This window comes from Macrobrachium nipponense, chromosome 15, assembly GCF_015104395.2.
Source record: "Macrobrachium nipponense isolate FS-2020 chromosome 15, ASM1510439v2, whole genome shotgun sequence".
Taxonomy (NCBI): Eukaryota; Metazoa; Arthropoda; class Malacostraca; order Decapoda; family Palaemonidae; genus Macrobrachium; species Macrobrachium nipponense.
Genome location: NC_087208.1, coordinates 34,205,613 through 34,232,733, shown reverse-complemented (window position 1 = coordinate 34,232,733; position 27,121 = coordinate 34,205,613). Strand labels below are relative to the sequence as shown.

The 27,121-nt window shown below is 39.4% G+C and overlaps 1 protein-coding gene across 1 annotated transcript in view; it reads right to left on the bottom strand.

Moving 5' to 3' along the window:
* LOC135227074 (serine/threonine-protein phosphatase 4 regulatory subunit 1-like) overlaps positions 1-27,121 on the bottom strand; it is a 426,035-nt gene that overhangs the window by 64,407 nt on the left and 334,507 nt on the right. Inside the window, 1 exon segment of the mRNA XM_064266904.1 lies at positions 19,879-19,929. Within this exon segment, the coding sequence (XP_064122974.1) occupies positions 19,879-19,929 (51 nt within the window).

Here is a 27,121-nt window from a genome sequence, read left to right as displayed (position 1 = left end):
ACGTTATTCTCAGGAGATTTATGATGTACGTTTATTATAAACGCTACGATACAAAACTTGACATATTTTTCTTCACTGACCATGGCGTATTATTAAAAGGTCTTCCAACATCCATTTTAAACTAATCACGGGTAATTATTCCTTAATGCTCAAGAAATAGAGTTCGGCACTATTTACACTAATCCAACATAAACTACGAACCACTGCAAGACTTCTCTTTTGATCCACATAAGCACTTCCGTGTAACTAGCAATTCCGTCAATTCCTTTCAATACAACCGTATGGATACGGGAGGATTACACTGGGATCAACATACTTCCCCAAAATAAAATTGTAAAAAAAAAAAATGCACATCAATTAAACTAGGCATCTGTCGGAGCCACGTTAAGATGTCATACACAATTAAGTCTCCAAAAACTATTGTGGCCCGTCACCGTCGCCATTTTCTTTTCCCTTGAAACTTCCGGCCACAGAAAAAGTTGAAGTGGGGGAATCGTGACCAAATTTGTTGAATTAAATTAGTATGAAAATATACCACATTAAGAGAGGCACAATTCGGCTACATTTCATTAGAAGATGCCTCTTCCCCTACACGTCCTTATCTAATATAAAACTTGAAATATAATCCCCGGTTACTTGCCAGTTAAAATATATATATTTATATATATAATATATATATATATATATATATAATATATATATATTTAATATATATATATATATATTGGAACGACAATAATCCCTAACATTCCCATTTTTCGCGTAGTTTTTTTACTATAAGGCTACTCCTGTAAGCCGTGGCTCCAAAATATAAAACTAAAATATAATCCCCGTTTACAATTAACCCTGTTCATGTTTCCTTACTTCTCGCTTACGAAGTCACATCAGAAATACATTTCCCGTTAACACAAATCACCTAAGGCGACCCATTACACGAGCATCGACGAAACGAAACGCGACAACTGATAGGCAACTGCAGATAAAAACACAAATGAAACAAACATAAGGTAATACACACCCTCCATATGGAATCAATGTATAGGCAGCCCAGCAGGAAATGTGGATTTCTGACACCGCATGCCGTTTAAGATTTCACTATGAAAGCACCGAGAGAGAGAGAGAGAGAGAGAGAGAGAGAGAGAGAGAGAGAGAGAGAGATACACAAGGTGGTGTACTGTTAACGAAAGATTATATAAGACAGAAAATCCAAAACTTTTGGATGACGTCATTGCAAAGCGTAATAAGTGTTGTCCAGCAAAATGAACACAGTATGGAGAGAGAGAGAGAGAGAGAGAGAGAGAGAGAGAGAGAGAGAGAGAGAGAGAGAGAGAGAGAGACGTTAACAGGTAAATCGACACTCCTCAGCGACGCCACCACAAAAGTGAAAAGGCAACCACCCACTCCGTCAGCGAAGTGACAGGAGTGGGAGTTAAACGACGACAAGTATTTTTCCGAAGGAAAGAAAAGGCGGAAAGCGAACATCTACGGGAAAGCTAAAGGGGAAGGGGGAGGAGAAAGGCCGTTAGAGGATTTAAGGAGCGACCAATAGCAACGCCTTGCGGCCATCTTTGCACACCCAAACCACCTTCGGAAGGGAAGAAATTCTACTTGTGAGATCCGTGGGCATCTGCTGGGGCAGGGGCATGGGGCCTTCGCTTCGCTTTTGGGCACGGCGTGCAAGTCCCCTCGAGGGAACGCCCTCGTAACGTGCGAGGTTTCCATTTCCCCCCACGACAATAACCTGAACAAAGGTACGTCGAAAATGCTGAACAAAAATTAGCACCTCATCGTTAAAACATGAAAAACCAGTCAAAGATCACGCGCCTTCTCGGATGAGAGAGAGAGAGAGAGAGGAGAGAGAGAGAGAGAGAGAGAGAGAGAGAGAGAGAGAGAGAGAGAGAGAGGATGAGGAGAGGAGGAGGAGGAGGAGGAGGAGGAGAGGAGCTCTGAAACGAGTAAGGTAAATGTAATCAAAATTTTAAAGAACCTACCTAAAAGCATCGAGTATAGGGGCTAAATTCTCGTCCCTTACGATATAATATCACGATACATCTCACTACCTTCTACAGCCGTTGGTATTACTCTTGTACAAATAAGAGCTATTTGGAATAAATAAAAAAAATAAATGAACGAATAAATAAGAATCGTCCACTTCACAATTTCTTTCAATGGCGAAAAAATAATACCCCACAAAAATATTTTCGGCGCATACCTGGCAGAACATCACGGATCTCTCCATTAAAAAAAATGTATAGAAGGAAGGCAAAAGAGAGGAACCTTTTTCATAAAACCCAGAAGAGGAAAGGAGACGCGATAATTTACGTTCTTTAACTGTGCCGTTTCAAGAGAAGATCCCGGCGGCTTAAAAGATTCCTTCAGTACTCGACCGAAAAGACAGTATAGTAGTGGTCCCCCCACTGGCCCCTTCTTCGTCATCCACCGCCCACCGACGTTAATTTTTCCAGCACCCAATCCACAACGTTCCTCGATTCGGAACCAAACCTCTTTCTGGGTCTTGGCTCCACCCACATTTTGCCTCGTACGCCAGCTCCGAAGACATTTTGGATTTTTTTTTTTTTTTTACCTGAGAAAATTCAGAAATCCACACCGTCTAACAAGACGTTTTTCTTTCTCTATTTACCTGAAATGGCCCATAAAAAATAAATAAACAAACATTCAAACTAAATAATCGGCTTTAAATTGAAGACTTCCATATATATAACATTAGCGACAAACCCACATTTTATCTTTCCATGCTAACTTACCAGTCAAGGCGAAAAGATGTACGCAATGAATAATAATGACATTAATCATCCAATCTCCACGACAATACCTTAAAACCGAACGAACGAGAGAGAGAGAGAGAGAGAGAGAGAGAGAGAGAGAGAGAGAGAGAGAGAGAGAGAGAGAGGGCGCACAATGACAGCACACAACAAAATTAAAGTGCAACAATCACAGGTATGATGGCAATGTCTTTCATCTGAGGCGATGACGGAAAAGTCAACTTAAAGGTGACTCCGTCAACACAGGCTCGTGCATTTCCACGTAGCAACGCTGTAAAAGCTAAGCTACTACTGCAATGTCTCCATAATACTAGATGGTCGGCTTTTTAGAAAAATAAAAATCTGAGTACTTAATCCTTATTCAGTAAGGTCCTAACGATACGTGCAATTAAAAATTTTTAAATTTCTAAAGATATGAAGAGTTTGACGAATGCTTTTTAAGTGTCTCTTCTGAATCTTACCAAAAATTTACACGTTACATCTGTTTAAAGGTTAATATCATAAAAATCATACGCTTTAACCCTTACTCAGCAAGACCCTTACGATACATAAAAATTCGAGTGGCGAATTTTTCCCCATTTATATAATCCTACAGTTAAATGAAAGTCTTTTGAAAGTCTTTAAATGTCAGTTGTGAACCTTATCAAAAATGCTCGTTCTAGAATTTTAGGGGTGTGGACATCGTCCATCTTTCTTCATACATGCATCCAAGGTCCTTTAAATATACTCAAAGAGTCCATTTAAAAGACCTTGCAAAAATCTACGCAGGTTCTTTTACTTAGCTGATTTATATTAAGACTTTCTATTTATTCAGTCAATTTTTCTTACGTACACATATTTTCTTACATTATTCAGTGTACCTCGAAAATGCGTCATTATCACGTGAAAATACTCAATACTTAGTATTTAATCTCCTCTTTGTGGAAAAAAAGCTTTGCGATTTTTTTCGCATATAAATCCTTGTCTTGAAGTACACTAGGATTTACGAAAGTCAGCAAAGACCCTTCTCCTCCCTGCACTTTTATGACACAATATAAAGCCTACAGTAACTGAACAGGCTGCTCTGCATAATGTGTCTATAACTCTCTCTCTCCATCAGCGACCTTATCACAAACAGACACCTCATGCTTTGCCATTATCTAATACCTGGTCATATCCTTGGAGAAAATAATCTAGAAATACCATATAAGAAAAAAAATTATCAGCAGTAATTGTAAACCAAGAGTGTGAGCACGCGCGTGTGTGTAGTTGTAAGTCGTATAAGAATGCGTTTGTGTAATTGGCAGCCGAAAAGTGTGTAACTGAAAAGTGTGTGTGGTGTGTGTGTGTGTGGTGTGTGTGTGTGTGTGTGTGTGTGTGTAAGCTTCAAATAGTTTGACACGTTATACGTCAGTAAATAATAGTGTTATACCCACGATCAGTCGAGAAATAATAATAATATACATTAATGTTATTATTATTATTCACGAGAAGAGTGTTGGGGTAGTAAAGGACTGCATCTTCGCTTGAACTTCGTTAAGTTCCAATCGCACGACAGTCCAACGGTGTGTGAGGTGTAAAGGTCCTCTCTGGAAGAACCGAAAAGTTCTACAGCGATGCACCTTTTATCGCGTATTATAGTGCTGCTGCTTATTATTGTTAAGAACGTTGCTCAGAGGTAAGTCTCTTTGAGAGCAGATACACACAATTACAGAAGCAGTGAGAATTAAAAATTAATCCTGGCATTTCTCTGGGGTTTCCTAATATTCGCATCAAGTCGTCGCCGACGAGTATGATAAAAAAAAAAAAAGCATTCTTTGGATTGGGACGATTTGTCAATAACAACGAACAAGCTTCCGGAAGATAAACTGCAATTTTCAACTGAGAGAGAGAGAGAGAGAGAGAGAGAGAGAGAGAGAGAGAGAGAGAGAGAGAGAGTGTCAATCCAACCCCTGGTGGCTTTAAAGTTTGACGGATCAAACCCCGTATGTTGTTTACATAATCATGAGCCGAACACGTCCAACGGATATATGGTATCCATCCATCCGGCATTCTGTACGGATTCTTAAAAGTGACTATAAACGATATATCCGAACAACCTTTAAAGAACAATCCGCCTCTCTCTCTCTCTCTCTCTCTCTCTCGACGATATGGCGCATCATCGCGTAAGTTAACGCTTAAGCCAAAGGGGTCGGTCAGCTTTAACATTCTGAGGTTCGATGTCGTTTTTCGGAACTGATGAATTGGGGGGTGGGGGAAGGGGGAGAGGGGAAGGGAGGGGAAGGGGGGAAAGGGGGGGGGAAAGGGGGGGGGCACAGACGACAATGCACTCGCATTACGAACAAGGTCTGCCATTCGCGCATTCTAAGGTTAGTTTCGGCCGTGTAAGCATCCCATCCAGTCCGAGAGATTCACCACATGGTCCCCAACCCACCACCCACCCACCCCATCCCAGGACCTTCTTCCAAAGGCGCACATATACTGCTTTTTTTCATTCGGCTTCTGCAGTAGTTGGTGACCGCCCCGCTGATTACAGGACATACAAGGAGAGAGAGAGAGAGAGAGAAGAGAATTGAAAAGCCGAGAGAGAGAGAGAGAGAGAGAGAAGAGAATTAAAAGCAGAGAAACTTCACGAGGCAGAACCCTACAGATAAACAAATCAGAAGCAAAGAAACTTCACGAGGGCTGAAATCAAACGAAGAGAGACAAAGAGAGAGAGAGAGAGAGAGTACTTAAGAGCACTCTCCCATCATTGGCCTGTACACTCTGAAGCTTCTTCAGCCAGCTCTCATCGACACGTTTGAAACAAAAGCTTTACCTGTAACGCCATCTCTCTCTCTCTCTCTCTCTCTCTCTCTCTCTCTCCCCAAGAGATCTTCCGTATATAAGTTTACCTGGTTGAGATCCTTCAAGTATGATATTACCGATAGAAATATAGATTACATTTAGAAACAAAGGAGAGAGAGAGAGAGAGAGAGAGAGAGAGAGAGAGAGGAGATACAAAAAAACCATTTAATACAATTCTTCGAATGGATATAATCTACGCATCACCGAACGTCCACTCAGGGGACACCCAAACCTTTGCACAAAACAAGGCTCACGGAGACGGCAACATCACTTAGCTCTTAAGACGCATTACGAACTTTCACCGGGAATCATTTAACTTCATTAACACCGGCGCCGATCATTAAATCCAAAATTCAAACACACACACACACACACTCTCCTTTCTCTCTCTTCAGTCCGTGACACGTTCATGTCCCGAAAGTCAGCCTGGATGATACCGCCGTGAAATATCATCAGAAGGTCGAACCGAGTTCAAGTTTGTGTGTTTCCTAGGTCATTTTTGAGGAGGCGTTTCTTCAAATTTAACAGAGAGGCCGCTGGAGTGTACACTCGGCCACGTACTCAAGCATTTCCCCCACCCCCTTCCAGCAAGCAAATCCGGCGCACTGTCACACTAGAGTCTAGACAAACACCATTAATCCACAACCACCGCACCACCGTCATGGGATGAATCAGGCCACCACCCCTTCGCCCCCCCCCCCCCAACCCTTCCCCTTTTTTCCCCATTTAGGCAGCATAAATAGCTAGACGCCGCACAGACAACAATATAATCATCATCAAAAGCTATCTCTCTCTCTCTCTCTGTATACCTTTGATTGTAGACGTGCGACTTTATGCAGACAATGAACCTTCGACATTCAATGCCTCCCTACCTATACCCGACACCGGGATCCCCCGCCCCAAAACCTGGCCCAGATACAGACAATGTCGACTTTTCTATTATTATTATTTTTATAATATACTCTTTGGCTGTGACCGACGCACTCTCGTCGTCTGTGTCTGTCCCTTCCAGCAGATCGCGGAAAATACGACGATTCATTTCGGGGAAGACCAACGCTTTGGCATTTGCATGCAAGGAGGCATCGCATCGCCGCGATTAGAAGGAGAAGAAAAAGCAAAAGAAGAAGAAACTAATGAAGAAGGAGAAAGACACCTCTGGCTGAAGACTGACTGCTCTCGCTTCCTCCTGGTTTATCTGCAGCCACCCCCCCCCCCCCCTTCCCCCTCTTTCAGGGGTCTTTTCGCCCTAGCCTTAAGAAGAGAGAGAGAGAGAGAGAGAGAGAGAGAGAGAGAGAGAGAGAGAGAGAGAGAGAAGAAACGTTTCGATGCAACTTCAACAATCCTCGCTAACAACCCTCCACCCGCCCCACAAAAAAAAAAAAAAAAAAATTTAAATAAAAAATTTATAAAAAAGCAAAAAAAACCCACGGCGGTATAAGCAAACATTTTCTCCTCTCTCCTTTAACAATGAGCTACCGGTGTGTGTGTATATGTAAGGTCAATGAGCGCTTCTCGCACAGAGATAGATGTACAGTTCAGTACAGCCTGATAAACGATTAAAGTCGGGTATTTTCCTCTTCAGGGAAAAGGCAGTGTGATGATGAGTCAACCCAGCACCTGTCTACCTAGATCTCTCTCCCAGAGTAATTCTGACGACATATCAGCGACTTTTTCCGACCATCATATCCGCATCGATATAACCGATCGCTTTTTCTGTCTTTCCTTTTATGTTCTGCAACTTCTTCTAAATGAGAACCGTATTCTTTGGAAGCCTGAATTTCAAGGCAAAGGCTCCACAGTGAGTTTGTTCCATAAGAATGCGGTTTATTTTCTTGATGATGATGAAGATGATAAAAATAATAATAATGGAGAAAAACAAATCCACAGTTATATTAAACGTACTTATATTTAAATTTAAAACATTAAGGATAGCTTTCGGGATTCTGTTCGGATAAGAGGAACCAGACAGATTCCCGAAAGCTATCCTGAAAGTTTTAAATCTAACTATACGTACATTTACATAACTGTGGATTTGTTTTCTCCATTTGAAGACTCGTGCTACTATGAGGATTTTTTAACACTAATAAAATTACACCAAGTACAAAAGCCCGTGAATTTTAAACACTCAAGTAAACCAAACCAGTCGCACATCAATCCGTGTTTCCTTCCATACCTATCCCGGAGTTCTCTTTAAAACAAAACACTGACAGCCATGAATAAAGCTGCGTGCAACACACACTACATGCAGTCCACCGCGCGAAAGGATTAGGCAATCCATAAATAAGTCCCTGAGCACATCCTACATCACTGTTGCTGACGCCTGCGGTAAAGATGAGCTTTCTTTTTCTTTTTTCTACTGAACAAACACAACCACCACTATTTTTATATAGGTAAATAAGGGTGTGATTATACAGCTACCGGCTCGCTTAATCGAAGAAGAACACCTACGCCTGATTTACAAAAGAAATCAGAAAACAGCAGCAGAGATCATTTCAAAACTTGGCGGAAGAGGATGAGAAGTACATACGCCAGACAATCCTATAAAGATCTCATCTGAGTATAAATGTTGGAAAAGAGGTATATAGTTGGTAAATATCATGACGACAACAATGATTATTGACGTAGGAAATATACTGATCCCTATATTTTGTATATTATGTTAACGAATATAGAATTTAGGCCAAAGACCAAGCACTGGGGATCTGTGATGTCATTCAGCGATTAAGGTGAGTGTGGAATGTAAGAAGGAAGAAAGACTGAACAGAGGTACAGTAAAAAGGTAAGGGAGTAACAGGTAGGGGCCGAAGGAATGCTGCTAAGAACCTTGGGTAACGCTGCCTACAGTGCACCTGCGGGGATCAGTCTATATACTTACAACGCATTAAAGCAATCCAGTGGGAGATGGCATAACAGAGGAAGAATCACGAAATCTGGTACAAGTGGGAAAGAAGAGGACAGAAGTTCCTTCGAAATATCGACACTATCGGGATGCTTCAATATGCATATATATATTAAAGTTGATCCACAATTATCATTAGCCATTAATTAGTGTGATGACGTCAGTTGAGACAACTGCCCTTGCGACGTCGAGACTCAAAAGGAAACAGAACAAAAGATTTTACCTCCCTATTCTGACGTAAAGGTTTTTATGTATACCTGATCATCCACTCAATTGGCCCAGAAGTGCCCACACTTTTGAATGCTGCTCAAAGGCCATAAATTGCAAAAACATCGTTAAATCTCTTAGGTTAAGTTGTTCTGACTTCTGAGAAGATGCAAGCCAGCAATGGTACACATTTGGAAATGTAGAAACACTGCAACTAAGCTGGTAGGAGGAGGAGGGAGTTTCATGTTAGGTGAGATTAGGACACGATAGGCGTAGGCGATTCCCCGTTGTGCACTCGATTCAAAACGTAAGATGAAAATTAGAATATGACACGGAGGAGGAGGAGGTAGGAGGAGGAGGTTAGGAAGATGGAAAGGTAAGGTAGATGGAGGTTGTTCAAACTCATTGAGAAAGAGGCCATTTAATGATTATAAGACCGGAGACACGCAGAAAGAGAGAGAGAGAGAGAGAGGGGCCATGAAAGAGGGGAAGTGATGACGATTGGAGGGCGAGAAAAAAAAGGGGGGAGGGGGGCAACCGACCCCAGCTGATTGGCCCGGGCAGAGCACATCTCTACGAATTATCGCCCAGGCTATTATTAGACAGGGGAGGACACACATCACTGCTCTCTGGCTTTCACAACCCCCTTGAGTCGTCGTCCTCTGCCTCTCTCTCTTCTCCTCCACCTCTCCTCTCCCTCAGACTTTGGCTCCGGCTTCCAGGAGGAGGAAGAGGTGGAGATGATAGCGGAAGTTCGAGGGAAAAAAAAAAAAAAAAATAAAAAAAAAATAACCTCGAGACAAGACGCAGCATAAGAACACGTTTTCCATGTTTCACACTTTTTCTCGTGAATGGTGCTTTGCCAGACAGCCGGGGGTGGGAAGGGTGATTGAGAGGAAAATAATAATAATAATAATAATAATAATAATAATAATAATAATAATAATAACAACAACAAAAACAACAACGTACTGTACAGAACCGACAAAATGCCAGAAAGTAATCTTTTAAAGAAGAAAAAATGCCCATCCTTCTACGCGACGATCCCAAAGCCACATCTCCGAAAAACTCTCACTGGATATTCGGCGAAATTCTACCAAATACTCCCAAGACGAGACGAATGTTAAAACGAAACAGCTCCTTACATTAAAGACACGATGCTGATCCCTGAATCTGCTTCTAGATAACAAGGCGTCGTTGAACTTCAAAAAGCTACACTTCAGCATTTCAAAACAAATATTCAGAAAGAAATAAAGTATGAACTAGTAGTAAGTAGCACATTTCCCATATCACCTCAAATCTTATATAGAAAAAAGTTGTACCATCCATTTATTTTTTTTTTTATTTGAATAAAAACTTATCCGTAACCCAATTTTTCTCTAAACTATAATTTTATGCAAAAATATATTGAGAGATCGCGTGATATTTATAGACTTATGAGTTTCGGCATCTTACAACCCTTAATTAACCATTTGTGAAATACTCGGGAGAAAATACTATGAAACGGCCAAAGCTAGAAAATCATAATTGCTTATGAACACTTATCTGAGAGAGAGAGAGAGAGAGAGAGAGAGAGAGAGAGAGAGAGAGAGAGAGAGAGAGAGAGAGAAACAATATTTCAACAACTTCCAGTAAGAAAGTAAATCTAATTATTAAAAAAACCGAGCGCTGGAATTTTGTTGCCTCTACAATTTGACGCAAAAATCTACCTTCAAACTGAACTCACTTCAGACACCAGGCTGTACGGACCTATTAATAATGATTTTAGGGAAACGGTAATGTCATAATAAAACACACACACACACACACACACACACACACACATATATATATATATATATATATATATATATATATATATATAATATATATATATATATAAAAATACCTGAAACTGAGGAATAATGCTGTAACTTTAGAACGTCAATACATTAAATATAATAAATAACAACAAAGTTCTGCTTGCATCGAAGGCCACCGTAGAATGTTTATGGCATAACATAAATTTCATTTTTCTAATTTTTTTTTTTTTTACTACGCATCAATAACCATGATCATAAAGTTCAAGGAGCTGGTATATATGTACAGTAAAAAGACCAGTATTTTCCCTATAAGTAATAGCTCTATTGACATCCACATGAAACGTTTTGAAACGAAACCCCTTTAAATGAATTTAACCCATTTTCATCTATCGGTCGCATTTTCCTGAAATCAGCAACGCTAAGAATGAGAAGAGGAAATACACAGATTCCGCAAGACTTCACGAAAACAAGTGAATGAATACTTCAGTCAAAAATTCTAGTTGCCATTGTAAGTGATACGAGCTCGGAGGGAGCTGTTAGGTTAAATGACCTATTTACGTACAGCAACTAATTACGTACAGCAACTAAGAGTGAATTTCTTAATTTCTTAGTGGAAGCTCATGTTAAATAAAAAAAAATAAGAAATATACACATTCGAAAAGAAGCTCTATTTTTCTTTTGTTTACTTTGGGCCTATGCTACATAAGGTTTCAACTTTCACACGTGTTCTGTATGAAAACAGCGAGGTCCTAGTCTTACCTTACTATGATGGAAAACACAACCTTGGATTTCGGCGAACACATTTTTTTTTGAGATTTGAACGGATTATGAAGATAAGGACTAACGCACGCCCGCTAAACACTATCACACAGCGGTATGCGTTTCACATTAACAAGAGCACTCGTAAATAAACAAAATAAACACTATACGCAACAACATAATAAACACTGCACAAAACAACTGGTAACAGCCCAACATAACCAGAGAGGCAACGAAGCTACGTAACCAAGTACGTAACAAATAGTATACAAGTTGACAAAAGGTTCGTAACGGTCGAAGAGCAACGCTTAACTTCAGTACTAAACTACTAAAACGGGAAAAGCAAAACACGAAGAGGAGGAGAAGGGAGAAGAGCCACTGCGAGGTTAGGGAGGGGTAAAAGAAGCACGCACAAACGCGCGCACACAAACTATCGTCAAGCATGTGTTCATGGATGGTCGTTTCTTTAACCTACCTCTCGCCCCCCCCCCCCCCCCCCCCCCCCAACCACCCCCTTCTACTATGCATATTACAACTGGACATCCCTACCTTCCAACCGCTTTCAACCCCTCTCCCCCTTTTTCCCAAGTTCTATCGCCGAGAGAGAGAGAGAGAGAGAGAGAGAGAGAGAGAGAGAGAGAGGAGAGAACTATCAGCTGAAAATCCACATATCCTTAAAACTGAAAGTTTTCAGCTTCAATGCTTCCCATTACATAGTTAGCACAGAGAGAGAGAGAGAGAGAGAGAGAGAGAGAGAGAGAGAGAGAATCTGGAAGTTCTCAAGCATTACTGCGCCCAATTTCATAGTAACCCAAAAGAACAAGCCAGCTATTTCCGCGCAATGAGGAACATGTTCGTGTCAGTATCACTTCGGTCCCCATTTACTAACTTGGCTGTGTCCTTGGCCCCTCCCCAAATCTCCCCAAGGTCCTTACACCCCGTCCACAAAACGATCCTTTCCTCAAACACCCCCCCCCCCCCCCCCCCCCCCCCCCCCCCCCCCGCCCCCCCCCCCCTTTGGCGATTCGATCCTCTTCTGAACGGCAAACTTTAACCCACCTTTCCCTTCAGTACCCTCTGGTACTTTTTTCAACGCCCTGTCCCAACGTCCCCCCACCCCGGACCCCCTACATAATGCACAACTAGCATGGCATAGGAAAGCTGGAGTAGAAGCGGACCCCCCCCCCCCTTCTCTCTCTCTCTCTCTCTCTCTCTCTCTCTCTCTCTCTCTCTCTCAGAACGGTAAGTATCACTTAAACAATAGTTTTAATCAACCTTAAATGCACAGAAATTGTGCCAAGGATTTGAAAACTACTATCAGGTCAGGCACATAATAATGAGAGAGAGAGAGAGAGAGAGAGAGAGAGAGAGAGAGAGAGAGAGAGAGAGAGAGAGAGAGAGAGAGAAATTTACCTTTAACACTAAAAAAAACTTGACAGAATCCAAAACACAAACATAACATTAAAGATGTATTTCTCCATAAACGTACACACGCAAAGCTAAGTCCAATAAACAAACATTGGGAGCTTTATATCTGGAAAAGAAGAAAGACTCCGTTAGACACTGTGCTTTCATTTACCATTCATATTACCGCCCTCCACATGCGTCTGCAAGGGCATGATCATCAAGCAACATGAACAACAGCCACCATGCAAAATGGTGAACCCAGCTTTTCCGTCGATCCGACGATTACCCGGCACCCGGAAACAGGAAAAGCGCCCCCCCCCCCTCCCCCCCCAAAAAAAATGCACTTTTAAAGCGACATTTTTTTGAAAGAAAATTTTACAAAATCATCGTTCGTCCACAGAATACATTTACTGTAAACAATGTGTGTGACATCCACAGCAAAACATGCTAGGAGAATCTTATGAATGGTTTCACCCACTTGTGATAAGGGTTACCTAGTCGAAGGCCTCCCGTTTTTATGGTAGAAACTTTGACAAAAGGAATTCACACACGTCCAGTTTTCTCTCTGCACCTTCAAAACGACACACAGGCAACCCGTTAGAGAGTCACACTCGGGTCGTCCAGGTGACTCGCTTACGCTGGAACACCCGAGCTACGAGAGAGAGAATCTACGTAAATTGGTGTATATAATAAAGGCTACTCTCGTTCCAAAAGTATTCCAACTTTTTAAAAGGATATACTTTTAAAATATTAAGTAGCGTCGAGGCCAGCATATCGGGTAAAGTGAATGTCCCCTGGGATGGGACTCAAGATGATGCCTGAGGAAACAGAAGATATCACAAGCAAAGTAAATGCAGAACGGTTCAACTTTTTAAAGCAGGGTGGACTGCATCCCTCTTCAAAGTCCAAGATTTCGAATATTTTACATTAATTTGTGCGTGACAGGCAACTCGTGTCACGCTCATAAATCAACTTACTCTTGCTAAATTATCGGTGGAACATTTCACATTTGAAGATTCCGTAAAAGCAATTTGCATGGAGCGGACCACACCACGGTGTCTAAGCCAGTAAAAGAGGCCCAGTCATATATGTAACTCATAACAAACTGCAAAGAAGCGGTAGTAAAATCTCTCTATCTAACACTTGTCACTCGTGTAACCTAACCCTCTAAATCATTCGGTTAACAGGTCTACCTCTTGTCTCTCCAAAACTTTCACAATCGTTCTTCCACGGCCTGACTAACACAAACTTCCCACAATTCGAATAGCTGCTAAGTTCGCCGTCAGTGTTGACTTGATCTTACAAATAATTCACCTTCGACAGGTGAATTAATCCAAAAGCTTGATATTCAACATTTAAGTTTTGTTATGTGACTAACCTGCAATTTCGCAAATTTAATCTAAACTTATTTCTAGGTAGGCCTATTACTTATGGTTGGATTTAGACCTCCCAACTCGTCTATGTTTTGTTTGTATGGTGTTTTTACGTTGCATGGAACCAGTGGTTATTCAGCAACGGGACCAACGGCTTTACGTGACTTCCGACCCACGTCGAGAGTGAACTTCTATCACCAAAAATACACATCTCTCACTCCTCAGTGGAATGGCCGAGAATCGAGACCGCGACCACCGAGGTGGGAAGCAAATACCAAACCAACCACGCCACTGAGGGGCTCAACTCGTCTATGGCAAGCCAAACATTATTTCTTATCCTTAAATACGCACAGCGCTGACACCGTGCACAGGCTCTTTTGGTTAAAATAACGGAAATAATAATATTTCAAGGGTCCGATTAAGAAAATAAATAATTACAAAAATTTAACAGGAAAACGACGAAAAACCTGTAAGGTTCCTAGCAAAAATGTTAACTACATTACAGACATCAATGTTTAAACTGGCCAGACCAACAAAGTATCTTGCCGTACCGTGATGCTAAAAATGCGTGCATAACAAAAAAGGGAGATTTAATTCTCAGGCGCAGACACAACAAACGACGGACAGACAAAAATTTGTAGGATAAATGAAGCTAGCATAAGATAATACATCTGCGAACAGGTATAATGATCCTATGAAATAATATAATCCTTTTGATATTTAATTTCAAGAATTATAGTCAGACAGATCTAAACTGATAGATTGTTTACTTCCTTGAGAAAAACCCTGTTGCCAGTTCTCTCTTAACCTTTAAATCGTTCCCTTCTTAAGTCCTCAGCCATCTCCCAACGAGGCAATATTTGGGACAGCACCTAATGAAACTGATCGTATAAATCCTAATCCGTAAACTCGATCCCTATTCCATTTGGTTATTACTTTTGAGACTATTTATTCTTATATTTGTTATGACTTACTTATAACCCTTATATTTTGCATATTTCATATGATGATGTTTTTCATTAAAAGTAATAAAAATCGGCAATTGCCATTCAGTATGTATGTCTCATGACATTTTCTTATAATCTAGCCAGTAGATAACTTCTTCTATTTATCCTTTTTTATTATTTGAATTTTCCGTCTGCCATACTATCCATTTCCTAAACACCTTTGTAATATTTTGGATTTCATTGCTCTTCATTTTAGGTTTCCCCTTCATTCTAATTCATCAAGTTATGATTTACTTGAATTTCATTTCCTTTTTCACTCACGGTCTAATGCGTGTAACAATTTTTAGTTTTTATAAGGTTGTTGCACATAAACTCATTCATTATTTACAATAATTATTGCAAGAATTGTAATAATATGATTCTATACAAAATGTACATTACGAAGAATCTTCGTCGTCAGATGATCTTACTTTAATAACAGCTATCCTTTGCAGCATCACCTGTTTGCAAGTTTTCGGAATGCTTAACTGCATTTGCCCGTTTCACTGCGTGCTTTCTTTTCTGTAGGAATGAATTCATTTTCCTACTGACTATTCTTCAAGCAAGAAGTCATTCCTTTTGGCGCTAGAGTTCTCAGCTAGACCGGGCGGTGGGGCTTATTTATACAAAGGGGAGCTTAAGAGATAATTCCTTGAAACTTTATGGTTTAATAGGCTTGGCCCACCTGCATATCTCCTGTCAAAGGTAACAGGATAAGTGGCAACGTGTTTTGAAACAGCTGTCACGTTTATAAATGCGATTTCTCATTTTATTTACAAATAAAATTATAATCACAATATGTGAACGCTTAAGTCCAGCAAAACATGCTAAAAACTTTAAACTACCGATTTATTGATTCATGTGTTATAAAGTAAGGTATTTAAAACTGGATACTGGTAAATGTGGCAGCAGGGTATTTACCCAAAGACGAAAACAATCTATCAGTTTAGATCTGTCGAACTATAGTTCCTTACGGGATACTCGTACACAGTAACCATTAAATGCGTCGCATTTTTAGTTTTGTGTGTGTGTGTGTGTGTGTGTGTGTGTGTGTGTGTGTGTGTGTGTGTGTGTGTGTGTGTGTGTGTGCGTGCGCGCGCCATATCACCGAAAGCTTGATCGGACAGCAATTCACAGCTATAACAACTGATGATGACATAATCGTACGTACATAAGCACCCAGCCAAATTTAGGGGCCTTGTAAATCCACCTACAAGCTTTCGATAATAGAAAGTAGACTTTTAAGTCTCTCGAAAAGATTTGGGACGCAGAAAATAACTGTTTGCTCAATCTTCCAAAACGTAAAAACAGCAGCAGCAGCATGCGTGGCACCGTAATTGCCTATTCTTCATACTTTTTTTTTTTTTTTTATTTTTTTCTTAAGAACTACTTCCGCTCCTTAAAGACGATACGTATTTCAATAACTCACTCCGTCGCTCTGTGGAGCATAATGGAGAATTACCATTCAATTTATCGCGTATTGTCATGCCAGGAAAATGATCACAGCAGAGCTGTCTTTACTCGTATCCTTTTAGAGTGAAATTATAGACTAGCGTGAGTGGCTGGGGTTTTTGCGGTGAAGCATAATATCAAACACAATCTTCTTGAATCGTAATGTCCAAAGTCTTGGCCACTTAAGCACTTGATGAGCATGCTTCTTAGCACAGTAAGACCGCAGAAGAAACACGGTGAAATACACTGATATCTCTGGGAAAAAATCATCTTGAGGTGCGGACGGGAATATAGATATTAAACAAATAATACGCAAAAAATACAGTCACATCTGAGCCTAGCAATTAAAGGTGGTCAAATATATTATTCGTCTCTTGTCTGTTTAAGATACGAATAAGTTCATTTCGACATGGTCGTCCATTTTTTTTTTACCTAGCTTCTTAAGACATGTTGCAACCGATTTAATCAAATGTTGTATAAAAAATTAAAAAAAGGGCGCGCAAAGGAAGCATCCACTAAACGGATTTTTCAGTAAAATTTCTGTATTAAAACAAAGAATTTGCCAGTAAGGCAAACAAAATCACCGGGACATTTTCTATATATTCATAAACATAAAAATACACAATTACTTCGTTTCCAGAAAATACCAATGACACCGTAAGCCAAAAAAATAGTGTAAGTCCTCCAGCAGAGCGGCAGTTAGTTAACAACAAGGTCAAGGAACGGACCACTCACTACATGTTGTACATTCATTGCGTGATTGACAACTCCAGAGAGAGAGAGAGAGAGAGAGAGAGAGAGAGAGAGAGAGAGAGAGAGAGAGAGAGAGAGAGAGAGAGCTGGCTGGCTAGCCATCGAGAGTTTCATGCTTGCATATTAAGTGCGGTAGTGCAATGCCCCAAAGACATTCAATGCGAGCAGATAAAAGCAAAAAGAACCTCTCCCCTTCCCCATAGATATAATGAAGAGAACGAGCGCGCCGTCTCAAACACAAAGGCTGATCAATAAGCCGATATTTATCTTCGTGAAGGCACCCCATTGTCAATCGATGTCCTTTTCAAGGTGCTCATTCCAAGTCTGGAGAGCCATATTCCTCTGGAGGACTCCTTAATGCTCGAAATCATCCAGCACCCCTTCCATTAACGAATCACGCCCACGATGAAAAGTTGCAAGGCTCTCTCTCCTCTCTCTCTCTCTCTCTATCTCTCTCTCTCTCTCTCTCTCTCTCTCTCCCCCCCCCCCCCCCCACAAGAAAAACACGCAAACTGAAGAAATGGTAACTTGGATTACAGCAACCTTACTTCCCAGGTGAACTCGAGATTACAACTAAGTGCTTAATATTGCTTGGTCACAGACATTCAATTCAGCATAATCAACTAAAAAGGATATATTCCCGTTACCCGATATTTTGTGAAGAAAAATAAACAAAAGGAACATCTGAGAGGAATGTAATGTTTAGAAAAGATACCGGCACTTAATGTTATAATAAATATCAGTGGAGAATGCTCTGCCATAAGCAGACATTATTGTACATGCCAATAAAACTCTCAGAAGAGATCAGGGCAGGATACCGCTAAGAGGTTCTCGGCAAAACTCAGAGGACAGTACACAGCTCCAAATCCAAGGTGAAAAAAATAAATACAAAATAAAATAAAAAAAAACTAATGCAAGGATACACTAATACCAGCGCACTAGTACGACGCTCCAAGTCATCATCACACTACCTGCGTCCTTGGGCCGGCACGAACGCCGAAATGCACATAATTTAGGAACGCCACAACAGGTTCCAATATAATCCGAATATAAAATATGCCAAATGACTGCATCATAAAGTCCGCTAATATAAAAATACTTGGGAGCACACTGGGACACAGAAAAAATCTCACTAGCTCTCGCAATCACCCTGAACATTTTTTTATTTGTGGCGTCGGCGTCCAGATTACTTATTCCATTCACAGGAGCAAAGCTTTCACAGAGAGAGAGAGAGAGAGAGAGAGAGAGAGAGAGAGAGAGAGAGAGAGAGAGAAGCGGGAGCAGCAGCAGAGGAGGAGGGGGAGGGGGAAGGGGGAGGGGGCGAGACCTTGACCCTATGCATCAATACATCACTAATCAATAGGCAGGAGTAGGCTCCCAATGTGTATGCGCTCCCAAACGGCTAAAAATAAGTAATTTTTTTTTCCTCTTCTCCCTCTTTCTCTCGCCCCAAGTCCACTTAGAGAGAGAGAGAGAGAGAGAGAGAGAGAAGAGAGAGAGAGAGAGAGAGCTGTAGGAGGGAGCCAGGCCGTAAACAAATTAAGTAATCCCTCAAGCAACTTCGTCAGCATCCCTATGTCAGTCATCACAGTGACAATTCCGAATCGAAAACGAAAGACATGAAGTTTATCCCCCACCCCCCCACCACAACCAAAAAAATATCAGGAAATTTGTGAAGACTTTCAAGCACCGACAAAATAGAGCGCTGGAATGGAATACAGTGTTCAGGCCCAAGGCCAAGCACTGGGACCTACGAGATCATTCAGCGCTGGAACGGAAAGCCGAGAGTAGGTAGGTAGGTAGGTAGGTTTGAGGGATGTGGGCTGCTCTATAAAGTAATAATGAATATATTAGTTCTTACTACATTAAAAGATAAAAATTTTCTTAACTGACATTTTGATGTTGTCAAATATACATACGCATTTTATGGCGACTACCTAAACGTTTGTTACCTTTTACAAAGTTATGTTTTCTCTCTCTTTATATATATATATATATATATATATATATATATATATATATATATATTATATATATATATATATATTATATATATAGATAAATGATGATTTAGAGAGAGAGAGAGACGAGAGAGAGAGAGAGAGAGAGGATGAGGAGGAGAGAGAGAGAGAGAGAGAATTTGTCAGCGCATGTAGGGCCTCTTATCCTTTTCGACGCCCATCAAATAAACAGAAAAAACAGGGCATCAATTTCCTTCTGAAAGGTCCCGAGTGCAATGCAACTGACGATGTCATCCCGTGTGGCACCCATCAATCCGACTTATAAGACCGAAGGGATGCTGCAATACCATGCAACACGGATGACATCCAAACAATCAATAAATGAGGGCAGAGTGTCTGATTAAAAAAAAAAAAAATTAAAAAATCATCTTTCCATTTGCCATTTCCACTGGCATTAGGATAAAGCGACAATCCCAACGCTAATTTAATTTTTAATACATTATTTTTTTTACTTCCAAACTACTTAGCCTAGAACCAGATGAAGAAAGAAATGAAGATATTCCGATTTCGGCCGCGATTTGAATTCGATCAATCAAGCTTAACAGACAACGATTGAATTGCAATGCTGTGACTAAATGATGCTCAAGTAATAGAATTCGCCTCTACTTACAATGGAGACGCTAGTATATTCTGCAAGTCGTGCTCTAACGCACACACGTACCTGAAATGAAAAGAGGATTTCCCATTAGAGGCTTAGTCCAATAAATAAATTAATAATTACATGAATAAATAGATAATTCAATAAATTTATTAGTCAAAGATACACATTCGAGTGAAGATAATTATTTCAAGATATTGTTGCACTTAACCAAGGGAAGAGTAATAAATAATTCAATAAATTTATTAGTCAAAGATACACATTCGAGTGAAGACAATTATTTCAAGATATTGTTGCACTTAACCAAGGGAAGATGATTACTCCTAAGCGATATTGGCTACTTCTACATGCAAATAACCAACCCAAGAACATTGTTACACATATATATGTGAAGACATAATTTGAGAAACGCAACAATATGTCCAAATAACTGCAAAATGAGACAAGATAACCTTGTACTTCTCGGAACCTTACAAGACCTACCACGGCAACGTCTGGAAAAAACCCTGAAATAACGAACGCCAACCGATCATGAAGTACGTCAGTCTCTGTATAGGACGAGATACACGTCGAATGACGCATGACACGGCATTCAGTGACTCAAAAACAGGGCATTCTGCCGGCACATGGCACACACAGTGACGACGTGTGACTAAAACAAAACACCGGTGAATCTGAGAGAGAAGGCCACGCGCTTCGTACGCCACGAGACCCAATTCTGTTGTTTGTTAGGATGCGTTCATTGTGGGGTTTAATGTTGATTGACGGAGTTTAATGCGTGGGTATATGCTAGGTGAAACCTACTATATGGCCTCTGTAGGCGGTGCTGACGATTATATGTATAGTATCATCTACGTTACCCTAATTTCTGATTCACTTATATTCTGATTTTACTATTTTTTTTACACAGCTGAAACAGTGCATCTTTTGACACAACTACAAAATATGCCAATATTAAAAAATAAAAAAAAAAAAAAAAATAAAATTTCATCTTCGACTAAAAGAACACATGGTTTTAATACAATGGTTATAAAGACAAACAGATGAAAGCCGACAGCCTAATTCAAGCCTGGCAACACAAGGTTACACCAATACCAAGCATTCCCTAAGAAGCATAATTACATCGGTTTTGCTAATGGTTTTGTCCTTGTCCTTACCACTGGCAATGATGATTCCTCTAGAGAAGACGCCATGAAATACAGGAAACGAATGACCGAAGGAAAGGAACGTGAGAGAGAGAGAGAGAGAGAGAGAGAGAGAGAGAGAGAGAGAGAGAGAGAGAGAGAGAGAGAGAGAGAGAGGTGGTAGGGAAGAACAGAGATAAACGATAAGTTACGAGAGGGAGAGGGAGAGGGGATAAAAAAGGTAAGTGGGAAATAAGATAGAATGGGAAAGGACGAAGAGAAATGAGGCACAAATGAGATCTATAAGAGAGAAGTGAATAAGAGGGAGGCAAAACCCAAATTACCCTTACTGGCGAAAACTTATGAGAGATTAAGAAAGAAATAGGGAGGGGGGAAAGCAACATGGTCGAGCAAAATTGCACAAGTCAGATAAGATCAAAGTTTTGGTTCCCATAGGATTTCCTTTTGATAAGGGGGCGAATTCGACCCCCTCTTTCAAGGGGGGAACTCAAAGCCTCCTTATAAAAAATCCTCAAATTCGCCTTGTATCATCATCCTCGAGCATTTTGCTTCTACCTAAAGAAAAAAGAAAAATTTAGGACTTCAAAGAGAAGTCTCAACTACCAACAACATTAATTAAGAACCACTGATAATCTGAAAGCGTTATAAGGTTATATACTATAAATAAATAAATAAAAACAACACCAAGTTTGAGAGGTATCATTATGTGTGATAAATAAATAAATTGACTAATTAACACACACACACACACACATATATATATATATATATATATATATATATTATATATATATATCTATATATATTGATATATATATAATATATTATATATACACCCCTATAACCACCCCCTTTTAATATGAACCGCTAGTGTGAAATTATCCGAACACCTCCTTAAATGTGACCATCATCAAATCCTTGCCGATTACCCTCTGTTATCATTCATAATTTCGAATTGCACAACAAAGCTTTTGCAAATCAGGGGGAAAACGGTGAACGTCACATAAAAATCTACGGTAAAATCGAACCGTATTACACTTGCAGCAGAAACTGCGTCCAACAGTAATTCAAAATTCCCAGTTCAAGTCAAATTACCGAACTCCTGCTGGAGAATAATTCGATATGAATGGTCTTGAATACTTGTTAAGGACGCAATGAACTTTATACCACCGCACATATCAACTATTACCGCATATTTCTTTTAATGTTAGATTAACACCTGAATCAATTCAATTTTTTCTCGACAAAACATCGTACTATACGCTGAGAAGGCTTACTCATTACAAGAACGCCGTTGCAGTCACTCTTCAGCGCCTAACTAAAAGACCTACGTCTGGAATCCAATGGCGCTAATTTCTTCCAGCACATGGATCATCAAAATATAATCTCTCATTTAATATGACCTATTCGCGAATAGAAGCCACTCAATCATTGAAGCGAAGAAACTTATCTTGAACTATTTTCGAACCTTTGTAAAAGAAAAAATATATTTATAATATATAATTAGCGTAACAGTCTTCCTAGTTACGCAGCACCAGACTGGGAGCGAAAGAAATTCTGCATAGAGCAATTCGGAGGTTTAAATCCCATCAAAATAGTCACACCGAAACTGTTGACGTCAATTCTAGTACAAAACCGTCTGGGTTTGAAACGCACCTAGTTGTCTTGCGCTAGCACATTATATATGAATGCCTTTAGTAATGAACGTTTCAGAGAAATTATAGGTGATGGTAAACTCCATAATATTTAGAAACTGAGGATAGTATTTTCTTGATTAATATTCATTTCGGTGGAAAATAAATGACGTCAAATCAGTGCCAAATATCACTAGCGCATAACCAAAGACAAGATGGATGCCGCTCTTCTGATGTTATTACTCAACAACTAGGTAAAACACAAATCATAATTAAAACTATGGTTCCCTTTACGGTAGGGGCTTTTACTGGCTAACGAGAGCAACGAAAATCATATGAAATCTCCATTAAAACAATTCGGTGCGGGCAAAGACCCACCAGCTGGCCCCGGATATTATGCACGACTGCAACCTACCTATGCGTCGTCTGAAATATGAAACTCGACAGATGATGAGCTAAGGAATAAAATATAATGAAAACAAGATTTCCAAAGACTTTGCTCATTGGGAAAAAGGACAAGAGCTCTCAGTTACACAGTACTGAGAATCACTACAGGTGATAAAACAGGAAGGTTCGGTCATAGGTTATGTCAAAAGGTACGGTAGATTGTAACGTTGAGAGAGAGAGAGAGAGAGAGAGAGAGAGAGAGGAGAGAGAGAGAGAGGCTGAGAGAGAGAGAGAGAGAGAATATTCTTACAAAACTAACAACATAAAAAAAAAAGTAATAATCTCATAGCCCAAGAATGGTATAACTAGTGGTTATACCTTGTCAAAAGTACCTGCATTGGATAGTGATAAATAATGTCGGTTACTCAAGAAAAGTGTTAAGAAACCCCGCTTAGAAAAAATTACCTGAAGAATAATTAAATAATATAAACATTTCTATGAATGCGAAGATGACCGCGAATCAATGCATCCGATAATTTACTTATTAATGACAAAAGAAACAGAACATCATCAAATGACTCGAGAGTACAAATAAGCTGGAACATTCTCTCGTGGACGTCTTTATCTAAAACTCATACAATGCACAATTATTAAGTGCTATAATGACTTCCCACGCGGCTGAATACAATGCAATAATTAACATCTCCTCAAAACATGTATTATATAATGACTAAGAAGGTGGATAAAAAAGTGAACGATTGTAATTGTAACATCAACACCACAATAGCCTCTGGAATCCGCGTTGAAAAACAAACCAATTGTTATGAGCAGGAACCGGAAGAGATACCACGACATTTTACTCGGTATTACTGAACTGTTTTAGTGCTATACCACTAACCCTAAATGTTTCCTTGATTTTGTTTATTCTTTCTACATATCATCAAGACATCCAAATATGGATGACGACTGGTTAGTGTATTTTACATCTCATGCCTCGAATATTTCTCTCCGCTCAAATCCGATTTCAGCCGGTCGATCTATTATCAGTAAGGTACAAAATCAACATAATGAACCTATGAAAAACACGCCCGTATTTCCTCGCCCACTCCGGCTCCTGAACCCAAACGCAGCTCACCCAGTTTGAGAGCTGAGCCTGCTGCTACCACAAGGCATCGTAAAACGAATTGTGAGAGAGAGAGAGAGAGAGAGAGAGAGAGAGAGAGAGAGAGAGAGAGGAGAGGATGAGAGAGAGAGAGAGAGAGAGAGAGAGAGAGAGAGAAAATAATAATAACAAGCTTCATTTCCAATATTAACATTGGCTATTCTGTATCTTACAAGGATAAAATGTATTTCAATGCATGGGTTTAAATTTTATACTACTCACAGTTTACTATATACAACAATGCTAACTGAGCATCTTGAAAATACAAAATGAAACGTAGCCCTGCAATACATAGTATAATAGTATGTATAATTATATAAACGTGTGTAAATAGGCATCACTATGATTTAGAAAGTTGCCCTTCTAGTGTTACAATTCTGGAGATGCAGCGATGTTACCGTATAAAGCATTATCAATCTACCGGCAAAAAAGTTTCTTTAGCGAATCGATTAGAGACTATTTTGTTTTAGAGGCCACTTAAGGGTTACAACTAAATCTTTCTCCTCATAAGGCTAGATAGATATTTTAAGCTTTCGGACTTTCGCGCAACTGGAGAACTAGAGAAATATCTCGCTATATGGGATCGTCGTGGCATAAATAAAACAACGCAAGCAATTTAGTGATGATGAATAAATTTAGTAATGGTGAATAGAAAATACAGATCTGTGAAAGTGAACATGATACAATGAGCTTTTATTAAGAAGAACGTAAAATATCAAGTATGAATGTGAAAGAAATATATACAGAGAGAATTTATGAGAGTGAATTTAAAATCACAAGTTGTGAACGTGAAAGGAATACAAGCAGCATTTATGAAAGTGAATGCAAAATCGCCAGTTGTGAACGGTGACAGACAATGAATAATTATGAAGGTGAATGTAATAAAATAACGTTTTGACTGAGTGAATAAAAAAAAAATTTGTATTTGCGAAAGTCAACAGAAACTAAGTTGCAATGAAAGTGACCGCGAAATATTCAATTATGAACATGAACGAGAAAATGCGCACCTGTGAATGTGAAGTAGAATGAACTTTCTTCAACCACATTATGAAACCAAGAAAGGGAATCACCTAATATAGAGCAGCTGAATAATAACGCCGGGTCAAAACTCCAAGGGATCTGCGCGTACTATTTCACAATTCACGTTCTACTTAAGTCTTTCCTACAAAACTTTTCAGGTTTTCAACGTTTTATTATGGACTTCGTAACTCCTAGCGTTCTTGACATTTAACAACTCGACCGATTTCCTTCGTATACGTTATTCTATGGATTCGTATGTCAAAATTCACAGTGATAAATAACTTTAATCTTGCACTGCATTTTAAAAATTCAGTCATATTGAATTTTGAACTTTATTCCTTTTGCAATTCGGATTAGTAATTGTTTTCGACTATTTTTCGATAGATTCCGTATTCAGCATTTTTTTTCGGTCTTTTACACATTAGCTTTTCCTTTACACTAACAAGTTACACTGGTAAAAGTCCCTATGCATTGTAATGACCATAAAGTATGTATACACCCACAAACGGAAAAAAATTTAAAAACTTTCTCTCTCTCCTTTCACATTATGTACTACTCATATTTACATAAGTATTTCACTGTTTTCTTGTTTTGCCGTGGAACAAAATTATTAAGTAAGGAGGGATCTTGAAGAAGAATACTACAATTATGCCTTTTAAATCGTTATCCTATTAACTGCAATAAGATGACCTTGTTCTCCCACATTATCTACGTCTATAAAAAAAAAACGCCAATCTAAAAAAAAATATATATATAAAAAAAATTAACACTTTTTTTTTTTTTTTTTTTTTTGCCAGATTGCGTCCTGCTAACTTCTTTTCCAACTTGATATGTAAAACAGAAAAGTGTGAAAAATTCACCGATCCCAATGTACTAAAACAATACAAAAATATCATAACACGTACCCGTGCTACCTTTGCGCGCGCGTATGCACATGCGCATATGTGCTGGGTATATCCAACTTTCACCGGAGTTTATTTCTTGGAATAACAATGTGTATTTCCCGTCTACAAGAACACAGACATATGAAAGTGACTATGCAAACCGAAGTTTTTAATTCCTCGTTAATACCCAACTTCCTAGTGGGAGGAAAAACCTTCATACGAAACCAATCATAAAACTGAATCGGCAACAAACACGAACATCACCTTAACCTTTCATTGCCGCTTGCATGATTTCCATTCCTTGCGCAAGTCAACATTGGTCACGTCGATCTTACTGAACTCAAAAGATGGCATATGTCAGAAGAGTTGAAAACATTGTATGCAATTATAAAATACTTTAACGTCAATCTCCCGTAAGATCTGTCCTTGCAAGGGTATTATGCTGACCTTTTGTAACTACGTCTAATAACTACTCAATTTCTTTCTCTGAAGAAGCCGCTGGCTGGTAAATAAGATGTCATGTGTTTATTTGCGAACTGATTCTTACAACAGGTTTTTAGCGCTATATAATCACTCAGCACCGCAGTGGTTGTATTATGGGTGGTGTTTTTCATGCCGGGTGAATACAAATTATGTAAAAACATAATCCTGTGTGTGTGTGAGAGAGAGAGAGAGAGAGTGAGGAGAGAGAGAGAGAGAGAGAGAGAGAGAGAGAGAGAGAGAGAGAGATGCACTATTTGAATCGAAGGTGTAACTCGCGATGAAACGGGCCCTACTAGCTGCATGTATTTATTTTAATTACAAAGTTATTTATTTATTTATTTATTTAAACCTCAACCGACCTTAAAACATGACACACTCCGATCTGCTGATGAGATATAAACCCCAGGATGGTAAAGTTCGCAGACTATAAAAACATCCTTAGTGGCGTTACGAAAAAAATCAGCATGAACGAAAAGAAAATACGAAAAAAAAAAAAAATTTATCAACATGTCGTGAAATAATGAGTAAATTGAACATAAA